General features: G+C 31.2%; 1 protein-coding gene across 1 annotated transcript; it reads left to right on the top strand.

The window, feature by feature from the left end:
* Positions 1–272: 272 nt before the first annotated feature.
* Positions 273–6,722, top strand: LOC111003345. The gene is made up of 5 exons (XM_022273787.2): positions 273–374; positions 3,939–4,155; positions 5,092–5,222; positions 5,581–5,733; positions 6,543–6,722. The coding sequence occupies exons 1-5, from the start codon at positions 323–325 to the stop codon at positions 6,689–6,691; spliced, it is 702 nt and encodes a 233-aa protein (XP_022129479.2). The 5' UTR covers positions 273–322; the 3' UTR covers positions 6,692–6,722.
* Positions 6,723–11,514: the final 4,792 nt, after the last annotated feature.

Genomic DNA, 11,514 nt, shown 5'->3' on the forward strand with positions numbered 1-11,514 from the left:
CTGCCTATAATGATCACGTCTGGTACGTATAGAAATATGAAGACTTATAAATATTGCAATATTCATTAAATATTAATACCAAATTGTTACTTAATATTAAATACATAAATTAAACAAACTATCCTTAACCCGTATTTAACAAATCAATCCATATTTATTATTTTAATCGATAGCCAAAGTTTCGGGCAAAACTAGTCTCGCGTATAAAACTTGATTTCTTTGTAAAAAAAACTTCGCCTACAGTTTATAAAAGCCAGGTATTGTATGAAAATACATCAGTCAGGAAAACTCTGCCATTGCATTAAATTCAAATAATTTCAATATGGTAAAATATATGGTGTTGCTATTGGCCTGTGCTGCCTTCGTGTATGGAGGTATGTATATTTTTAATTATTTTACCACTATTTTTAGTCATATTGAACAGGAATAACACTGAATGATTTTTTGTTCCTCGTGTGTTCCTGGTGCTTAAGGACCACAGAGTTTAGTTAATGGACTTAGCAATAGGAAAAATGAAATATTTTTAAACTTTTCGTTTAGAAAGAACTATTTATTAATTTAGTAATAAATTGGTTTATTATAAAATTGAAAGATAAAAACACATTTTGGTTTCAGTTGTTCTAATCAATTAAAACAACTGAAAGAGATTTTTTTATGTCTTTTCATTTCTAATTTTGTTTTATGGTCTAAAAATATATATTTATTTCGTGATTTAAAAAAAAAAATAGGAATGTAAAATATTATTTAATATAAGAGAAACATTTATTATTATTTAATTGACATAAAGAATCTTGTTTATAAGGTTGCATGAGTCAGAGTTTCTTAATGTAAATTTCGATAAGTGCAATGTTAGAGATGCAGTCATTGGCAAAAGCGTGTTTTATATATTAAACTTAATTTTTTTTACAATATGTGTGTTGCTCAATGCTAACATATCTAGGATAATATTTTACGATCTATAATTACTTAAAGGTCATTGCATTATCTGTGATACCTTATTTATATATCTGTATATTTAGTAGCTCAGTTATTTATATGTCAGTAGCTCAATTATTGAAAAATTCTAACTTTATAAAATAAATGAACTAAACTTTATTGAACCTGGCCAAAGTTATCTCACACATACAACAGGTTTTGGGACACCACTGATATTGTAAAACATATTAGTATTGTTTCTTTAATATTAATTTACGTAATGAATCTCTCATCAAAAAAAAAACAATACAATCCTAATAATCCGTATATTTGGCTTAATAAAATATAATTTTATGTTAGTTCTCCTCGTATCTTCTATGCCCTTGGTTTCAGATCTGGCATTCTATTGATATTATCATTTAAAACGTTTATAAGGGTATACTGTGTTACCTTATAAATAAAGTATTTATTTATTTAATAATAAGTAAGTATAACAATAATATAAATACAGATGAAATAGGTAGGTTACATGATATAAAAATTTAAATTACAGCGAACTTTAACAATCTGTTATAACATTGTGCAGGTTAAATTTTCTATAAAAATATATTAAATAACATATAACTTATTTAGAACGAGCCTATACTTAAATCGATGTTACCTTTTTTATTTTTTTAGCATTAAATGTCATTATTAAGCAACCGGAGGAGACGAAGGAAGGTATGCGTTTTTGTTGCAACCTTCACCTTTATAAATTAGAATCTCAAACGTGTAGTATCTTCATGAATAACTAGACCAACACAAATACAATCATAAATATTTATCTCCCGTAGGACATACAATTGTTATATAGAAGTTTTATAATTAGATATCATTAATTCTAGATGTTTTACTACTAAATTGCTCCAATTAAGTAATTACTGGTATAATTAAATTTAATGTTTTTATAAATCAATCCGTCATGCGATCCAGTGTCCCAAGTAATTATTAGACGTGTAATTACAGATCATTATTATTTACTATATACAATAACAGTTATCATGTCATGTTTTATCTATCCCAATCCCCGCAGTAGTCGTAGCTCCATTTATCGGTGATAGATAATGTTAACAATTACAAATTAATCAAAAAGTAAGCTAACGGTCTTGATATGGCATTCTATCGCTGAATAAGACTTCTGAAAAGCACTGAAATGACGGCCTCCGAAGTGAGAAACTTCCAATGGTATTCTATGCTATTGTTTAAAATTATTTTTTTGATGGAAAAATATGTTAGTCCAAATAAGCTTTAAATGTCTCATTTAAATTTGCAGAATAATATTAACAATTGGAATTAAACCTATAAAATAAATTCAAGGTAATAAAAACGTATAAAAGGTAGCAAGATGTCGTGGCCACATATCAGTAAAGTTTGTTATTGTTTATACTGGCCACCTTTAAAAGTGTATTTAGTGAACTCGTAGTATATTTAATATAACTTATTATATAGGATTGAGATTGATTGATGGCTTTTTTTATTTTAGTTATTAACAATATATGCAGCATAGAAAACACAGAACGTGAAACAAAAATTAACTATACTAGCTAGCTTGATCTTTTTCTGTAAATCGTAATCGAACTCATAAAGTGATCAAAACATTTTCATAATCTGAAAAAATAAAATAAAGAATCTGATAAATACCTTTACTTAATGTGATTGCTGTCAAATATCTTAACAATCATGAATCAATATGTACTATCTTATAAATTATACCTATAAGATATTTAAAATTATTACTAAGTGCCCCTCTTTAATCCCACTTAATAGCAACTGTAATGATGAAACTAATACAAAAATTAATAATTGGCATATTTATTATCGGCATCCTTGAGATTTTAGAAAAAAGGTAACACAAAATAATTTCGATTACGTTATAAGCATATTATTCTCGATATTGAATTTTGCAAAACCCCATCCATTCCACTTAGAAGTGTGGCGTTCCACGACAGAGAGCTTTTCAAGACACTTCTTGCCGCGAACCTCATATTAAGATATAGTACCTGGATGGCATTTTTATCTTAATATATATATTTCTTGTGTGCGTGTGTATGTGACTGAACTCCTCCTAAACGACTGGACCAATTTTGATGAATTTTTTTGTGTGTATTCGTGGAGATTCGAGAATGGTTTAGATTCACAATTTTGTCCGCTGGACAATGTTTTTTTTAATTAATTAGTAGTTGTTGATTTTGGAATGTTTTACATTGGATCCGACAGACGGCGCTACCATCGCACTGTCAAATTTTAAATAATATTCGAATTTTAATTTTAGTCTGTCCCGACAGTTAGCGCTGCGATCAAATTAAAAAAAAGTTTTGTTATCATTGTGTTATTGTAGACCATGTGCTGGATCGTTAGATATTGTCATAACATTTGAATAATAATTTTCATCAAAATGGTCCAGAATGTTTTAGCTTATTAAAAAAAGTTTGAAATTTTCAAATTAAAGACGTATAGACAGGACAACGTCTGTCGGATCCGCTAGTTTTTTTATAAATTGTGTTTTTGGAAATTATATATATTTAAGTACGAATTACATGCTAATAAAATGATGAAATATGAACAATATAGATTATATATGCTGGAATAGCTTTAGTGTTGTTGTGTCGTTAAAGCAATTTAAAAAAATAGTATTATTATTCGCCGATAGATGTCAGGAAGATTCATTTTTCAGTTTAAATTGGGACTACTCAAACACCACCTTTTTGTTATTTTCTATCATTTATTCCTAGATCGATTTATCGCCCCCGAAACCCCCCGTATACTAAATTTCATGAAAATTGTTGGAGCCGATCCCGAGATTCCAATTATATATATACAAGAATTGCTCGTTTAACGATATAAGATATATATAGAACCAAATATTCCCGAACTGTAACGAGTAAAACAAAAAAGCTTGGCAATTAAAAATATAATAATAATATTATACAAAATTGGCCACAAGTCGCTAGTTATAATGACTTACGTTGCCGTAATATTTGCAGGTTACGTTAAAAGGTGCAAGGCAGGCGATACGAAATGCTCCAAAGATTCAGCGCAGGCCGCGATACCGAGCTTTGTCGCTGGAATCCCTGAACTTGGTGTGAAAACATTGGATCCACTAAGTATAAAGAAAACCGACGCGAGTTCACCTAATTTGAACCTCATTGTTTCTGACTACACCATCACCGGGTTGAAGGATTGTACTCCTAAAAAAGTCAAGTAAGATGATATTAATTCTTTGGTCCCATTTATGTAAAGTTTTATTTTATTCACAAAAGGTATATAAAAAATATACAGGAAAAGAAAATGGAAACAAACATTGACTTGTTTAGGTTATCGCGGAATGTGGTTAAAACATGTATTAAGAATATACATAGCGCAAAATCATCTACATCATAAGCACGACACACATACACACCATCACGTACACACCCAAACTTCACACCATTACACAACACATCCAATTTAGGCTTAATTAATTAAATTTAATCAGTTAGTTAATTGTATTGAATACTCTGTTTGTTTGTTCCCTTTTGTAAATCTTTTTATTATAATGTATCATGTATTCCATCTGTGGCTATGTTCTCGGTGTATTTGTTTGCTATTATATGTATTTTGTGGGAGTACAAAATAAAAAGTGTAATATAGGAGCGTACTGATTCATATAAGGAAACGCACTTGCGAGCTTTCCGGCATTGTAAGTGTTTATGGGAGGTGTGTATGTATGTCGTAGGCAGCAGTTTACCGTCAAATGTACCTCCTGTAAGGAGCCGAGAGTCGTAGGTTCGATCCCCGGCTGTGCACCTATGGACTTGCTTTCTATGTGCGCATTTAACATGTTCTCGAACGGTGAAGGAAAACATCGTGAGGAAACCGACATGTCTTAGACCCAAAAAGTCGACGACATGTGTCAGGCACTGGAGGCTGATCACCTACTTGCCTATTAGATTTAAAAATTGATCATGAAACAGATTCAGAAATATGAGGCCAAGACCTGAAGAAGTTGTAGTGCCACTGATTTTTTTATTAAAGAGAAAATTATTCAATCTTCTTCTCATAGTGCCATCTCCTTGCGAAGGTTGGCGATCATAATGGATATTTTAATTTTGGATGCCGCACTTAATCAATAAATTATTAATTGTATTAATATTTCAGATACGATAAGGCGCAGTCAAAAATATTCCTTAAGCTGGAGTGTACGGGTCAATTGGAAGGAAACTATGTAATGAAGGGTCAATTGCTAATCCTGCCCATTGAAGGAAAAGGACCTCTTCATGTCACACTTAGTAAGCTTTATACTATAATATTAATTGATCTTATATTGACGTAGTTTAAACTTCAGTTACCAGCCCTAAACTCTTTTTTTTATTAATTTTGTTATATCCAGCCTTATATTGACGATGACCAAATATCATACAATTCATGGTTAACAGTATAAACAAGAGAAAAAATAACATCCAAAGATCTCCTTCAAAATCTATAGGTGAAGGTTATATTTTTAAATACATTGAGGAAACCGCTTCTACGACTAGTGTTTAAACTTTAAAACCCGACAGTCCTGATTTGGATTCAGTGTGAAACAATTGCTGGTTCGGATTACATAGTTCGAAATTCAAATTTTTAAAGATATCAACTTATTTTCAGACAACGCTGAGTTCAGTATTGTCCTGGACATTGTTGATATTGAGAAGAATGGCGTTAAATATTGGGATATCAAGAAGTGGGATATGTCTTATCAACTTAAAGGGAAGAGCAAAGTCGTGTTCGAAAATCTTTTTAATGGAAATGATGTACTTGGTGAGTATGTTGGGTGTTTTTTCTAGGGTGTTTTTTTCAGAAATACTTTTGTATCAGAAAGAAAAAGTTTTTGAAGAACATTGCAATAATATTGTTGTGTGTTAGACTCTCAATAGCTACTTGTTCTTGGTCGAATAATGGTGGGTACAAGAGATAGTAGGGATAGATGTCATACTATATGTAATAAAGAAAGCATGTCAACGAGTGCTGTATGCGCTCCAACGTAAGATAGTATCTATTTGGATTCGTTTGAAGACCAAACATTAAATATTTTAATATGGGTTCTGGAAACGATATATAATTATTTAATTTCTATCTGACATTTTATTAACACCTGGTTCTTGTGTTATTCTCCTCTGTTCTGTTTTGCATTGTGTTGATGTACAATGTTTGGGGACACGTAAAAAACACATTTTATTTACACGTTAATACATCTAATTTGTTTTGTATAAATTACATTAATTTATAAATTAGATTAAAGGTTTAACTTAGATTAAAGGTTTAAATTTCTTATGATATATAATTAATAATTAAGCTTAAAATATAAAAACTAAAATATTATTAAAAGGAGTCCCTTGGTTCCGAAGCTACTGGCAGCGTTCCCCCTTTGAATAGCTACACTAATTCTTTGTATAAATGTTAGCATCTGTAAAAAACAGATTCTAATAATCAACCGGAAAGTGAAATTAGACTACATCAATTTATTTTGAATATCGTATGATAAGTTTTCTCTTTTGGAGGGCTCATTAAAACTTGTATGTCAGTGTGGTCTGTAAATGAGTGTAACTAAAATCATATCTTTCTTTTAGCCCAAGCAGCACTACCAGTGATAGAAGAGAGTGGAAATGAAATTATACTGGAAGTCGGCTCTCCTGTCATGCATGATGCTTTAAAAGCGGTTATCGAATCAGTTAATAATTTCTTCCATAATGTACCAATCAGTGAACTGGTTGAATAAATTTATATCGATAATAAAAGTTTGAATCATATATAAGTTTTATTAAAAAAATATATTCTTCCTAGTATTGTCTTTTATTAACATAACTTTTACACATTTAAAGAAAAACACTTTTTAACGGATTACAGTTATGTATTATTGTATTTAAACCTATAATTATTTGTACATAATTTTAAATTTAAACCGACGTTTCGCGTGCTTTACAGCGTGCGTGGTCACCGTGAAAAAGTGTTTTTCTTTAAATATATTCTTCCTGTTTTTGAACTCTGTTTACTTTTGAAATAGTTGTTTCCTAATGTCTGTACTTAAAGCCACATACATACAAGGCTGAAAAAATGAATGAACCTATACATAGAAGTATAGGTTCATTCATTTTTAGTTTATGGGTTTTTTATGTATACGGTTTTGCAATATGTATGAACATACTTAGGTACTCCTCTAGCAAACGGCACAAGGTGATAGTGGGCCTCCGACACATAACTTTCGTCTTGAACTCCCGAATCTTAATCAACCTGGAGCCCCTTTCCACGGTGTTTTTATATTAGCTGGGCGAAGACCAATATGATATGACCTAGATATGATTATTAAATACTTTTGTAAATGTAACATATATTTAATACAATATATATTATTACTTACGCATTTAATATTCTTAGTTTAAATAGTATTAAAAATAACAATTTAAAATAATAAAATATAAAGATAAATCAGAAACTAAAATATATTGAAAAACTTTGGTCCCTGTGGCAGGATATCTTTGATGCTGAAAAGGTTTCCTCACAGCTTGATACTTATTCGTCAAGCGTGGAAAGTACCAGATTTGGTGTCACCGGTACTCTACCAGGCCCCTTCTTAACCAAATTAGCACTTATGCTCTTGAAAACACGACCCAAGTTTCTCTACTCGAAAGGGATTAATATAAATTTGGAGGCAAGACCATGAGAGTTGGGAGTCCAAGGTGAGACCGGGCTAACGTATCCACGCAAGTAGCATCCTATATCAAAGCTCGTCCAAGCGCCAAGTGATTACGAATATCCAATACGGGTACTGTCACCCGATTCTTTTTGTCTGGAACATTGAAGGAGGAAAGACAGCGAAATATGATGTCGTTGACCGCGGCATGGCGGGAAAAACGACCTGAACATCTCTTGGCAATGGAGGTCATGGCGTACAAGGCACTTACCACTACGGCACTACTTGCTTCTATGCCATAGGGACACTTATAGGGCGTATATATGGGTACTCCTAAGCGAAGGCCGACGGCAATTCTTAGTGATTCCAGGTTTAATCTTCTTGTATTATATATATACCTAATTGTTTTATTTTACATATTAATGTTTCAGTTTTCATTTTGTTATACTGAAATTACCCGTAGGCGTTATATTCAAATAGCTCTCGTGTCTCCATAACTCATCTTCCTTGTAAATTAAATAATATTTTCCCGAGACCGGATTTTGTAATATGAAACAAGATTATTCACCTGTAATAAATCACCGTTAGCCATCTGTTTATTTTCGTTCAAGTAATTTAATTATCGCTTTTTGCAAAAATTCTTTATGATTCCATGAGAAAATTAGCTTCATTCAGTGAACGCAATCTGATATTTCATTGATTATAGTCAATCCAGTGGAGACATATTTTTCCTTAATTCGTTAACGGGTACTTAAACTTAAATTGAACCGAGAACTAAAGGATTTTTACTTAAACTTTAATTGAACTGAGAACTAAAGGCTATTCAAAAATTGGTAATTAGAGATAATTTAATGAACAATAATTAGTCTTAGTGTATCGAAACACGATTCGGAAACTGTGATGTTTATTTAAATTGACATACAGCACAATTCTAGAAATAGCTAACTTATACGAATTTAAAGCCTCCTAAACAACATTTTCATTTGTTTTCAATAATTTTATGATTGAACATTGACAGGTGTCGTATATCGTGATAGAGCCGTCAAAATATTTTCATTCACGCGGATAAAAACGTAATGAACAATCACGCCAGTCTTAACCCCTCATCACGAGCGTGGGAATGCAAAAAATAGCGACACATGAAACGAGCCCGACAGATTCATACGAATTTCCTGCATGCGATGAAACCGCATAAGCTCACTACCTGTAGACTTATTCGCGTATCTCTTGATCGTGGTGATACTCGAAGTCGAAACTCGAGCTTTTGATGTTGAGCAATATGACAGTATATTCGTAGACACGTATTTAACGTTTTTTTTAATGTGTTTAACAACATTACAATAGCTATATTTCCTTTACATGAAAATCCCACTTTGAATAGAATTTTAAAATACGAGTATAAAAAAGTTTTGACATATCGCGTCCCCCATAATAGGAGAGAGTCACTACGCAGCTATTTGGGTGTTTAAAAGTTTGATAAAAATTCTCTTTATGATGCAATTAAAAAGTATTATGTCAATCATTAAATAAAAGCAAATTGTGACGCTATTTACTTCATTGATCTTCCGAGAATAAGGCCACTACTAACAGCGAATAAAGTATTCTTTGCAAATTTCAATGGGACACAAAGAACTTGAAGGCTTTCTGATTCACGTAAACAAATATTAAGTTTCATAACATGGTATGTGTGTTTTTATGCAATTGTAGATTGTAGTACTGCTTCTTATAGTAAAAAAGTATTAAACTGTGAATATCTTAATGTACTAAAAAAAAACATCCGACTTGGAGCCTGTGCGAGGTTTCGTTAGGAAACCTCGTTTCAACAACATAGGAATATATAGGAGCATAGATTTCACATTTTTTTTATTGATCAGGAAGTAAACGGGCAGAGGTGACAGGAGGCTCTCTAATGTTACGTGGTACCGGCCCATGAACACTCACAATACCAGAGAGCTCACTAGTGCGATGCCGGCCTTTAAAGGATGGGTACACCCTTATCTTGTTGTAATCGACGTTGAATCCGAATGTATTAAAAAAAATATTTTAACCATAAGAAATTGGTTCTACCAACAAACAATTACAAATGAAAATTGAAACAACGTAAGTTTTTGTTTGAACTCAAACCGTTAGACTCGAAGATTATTAAGTGTTAACTTTAATTTTAGCCATATACGAGTACTAGTAAATATATACATTACCATATTATTCGAAACTTTTATGTTTTTTTATCTGAAACAATACACATTATTGCAATTTAACAATTACGAAAAAAATTGACCATATTTTCAATCTGTCATTTCTCGATAAAATCGTACGACTAGTCTATAAAGGCGACAATACATTAAATAGAGTGCGTATTTATCAATTTGATAAACGAAAAGGTCAAATTCGCTCTAATGAATAATTGGTAATGTTCGTGACAAGGCACGTAAACTCGTTTAAACGACCCAATTTTCTTTTTGCTTATTTAAATACGATTATTTTAATGTAACTAATTAGGACCTTTGAAATGTTGTATTATATAAGTGATTTTGATTTTTAGGTAGTCTTCGATGTAGTATGTCAGTCCTTAGAAATCTATTTGATGTAGAAAATTTCTTTGAAATTTTAATTAAAACTCAGGGTTGCTTGTGATGCAATATTTATGCTTTGAATCAAAATATTCTAGTGGGCTTAAACGAGTTTAATAACAGATTGTTAATAGCAATATCAAATTATACTCCTAATATTAAGCAAGCCGTGTGATCTTGTGTCACGAGTTAATAAAAATAGAAATTAATATTAAAGTAGTATATTATATTAAATTTGAAATCATTATGTTGAAAACAATTATGTTCTATGTGTTTTTCAGTCGCCATCAAAGACAAAGTTTATGAATTTAAAAACTATAACGATCTTTTGCTTTTTAATTGAGAAAAGGGCGGCATTATTCGTTCCACATTTCGTCTTTAAGCACTGAAACAGCCCTCGGCTACAATTATATCGCGCGCCACCTGTCAAATGCAACTGGCAACACCGACTTTCACGCCAAACTAATTATTTAACAGACAAAAATAAAAAAACAAACGAATGTCACTGAATTCCATTAAAATTTCAAACCAGTTTTAAAAAGAACCAACGAAACGTTTTCAAATTAAAGCACATAATTGGTAATTATACGCAATAACTAGGCATATTATTTAGTACTGCATTATTTTATAATTATGAAATTAATATCTATAATGCATATAATGGCTAATAGGTTTAAATGATCGGAAGCAGTTGTTAGTTCAGATCACTTCAATAAACTAATAAATATAACATAATTATTAATAATTATTACTAACAACTTCGTTGCATTCAGAAATATAATAACATAATTAAATTAAAAGGAGCTGGTGGCCTTATAGCTTTCGAGCAATCTCTGACAGTCAACCACTATTTTGTACTGAAGGAAATAGACACGTATTTATATCATATGTATCTACTTTCTAAATTTAACTATTTTCAAATACATTTTGATTCTGGAACGCACAAGTGGATCGTTCATATCCATATCATTATTAGACAAAAGAAAGTTAATTTTATTTACCGTTAAAACGAAAATTGGTCAAATTGCACCGTTTTGCAAGTTCCTACCTTGTACTCTGTATTTTTTTGTCATAGCGTAAGCTCAATTTGACTTAAAGAACTTTAACTTGACTTTACGTCTAAGAGTGTAATCTCATTGAGTTTTTATGAACAAGAATTCGTCTTTATATCAACACTTCTTTATTTATTTCCCCTAAACATTTTAACAAAGTAAAATTCTTTGATCAACGTATTTACACTGATCTATTTAACGAATTAAAAATAATGGTGCCTCCTTTTCGGCTTAAGTAGAGTTCGTTGTATTAATTTGCAGATTGAAAGAGAAAAATCGACTGCTCCCA

The sequence above is a fragment of the Pieris rapae genome, chromosome 3, assembly GCF_905147795.1.
Source record: "Pieris rapae chromosome 3, ilPieRapa1.1, whole genome shotgun sequence".
NCBI classification, from domain to species: domain Eukaryota; kingdom Metazoa; phylum Arthropoda; class Insecta; order Lepidoptera; family Pieridae; genus Pieris; species Pieris rapae.

Excerpts from the sequence above, each read along its gene's own strand:
- LOC111003345 (XM_022273787.2), top strand. The coding sequence starts at position 323 with ATGGTAAAATATATGGTGTTGCTATTGGCCTGTGCTGCCTTCGTGTAT. Across the intron at positions 4,156-5,091 it reads TGTACTCCTAAAAAAGTCAA|ATACGATAAGGCGCAGTCAA; the intron begins GTAAGATGATAT and ends TTAATATTTCAG. Across the intron at positions 5,223-5,580 it reads ACCTCTTCATGTCACACTTA|ACAACGCTGAGTTCAGTATT; the intron begins GTAAGCTTTATA and ends ACTTATTTTCAG.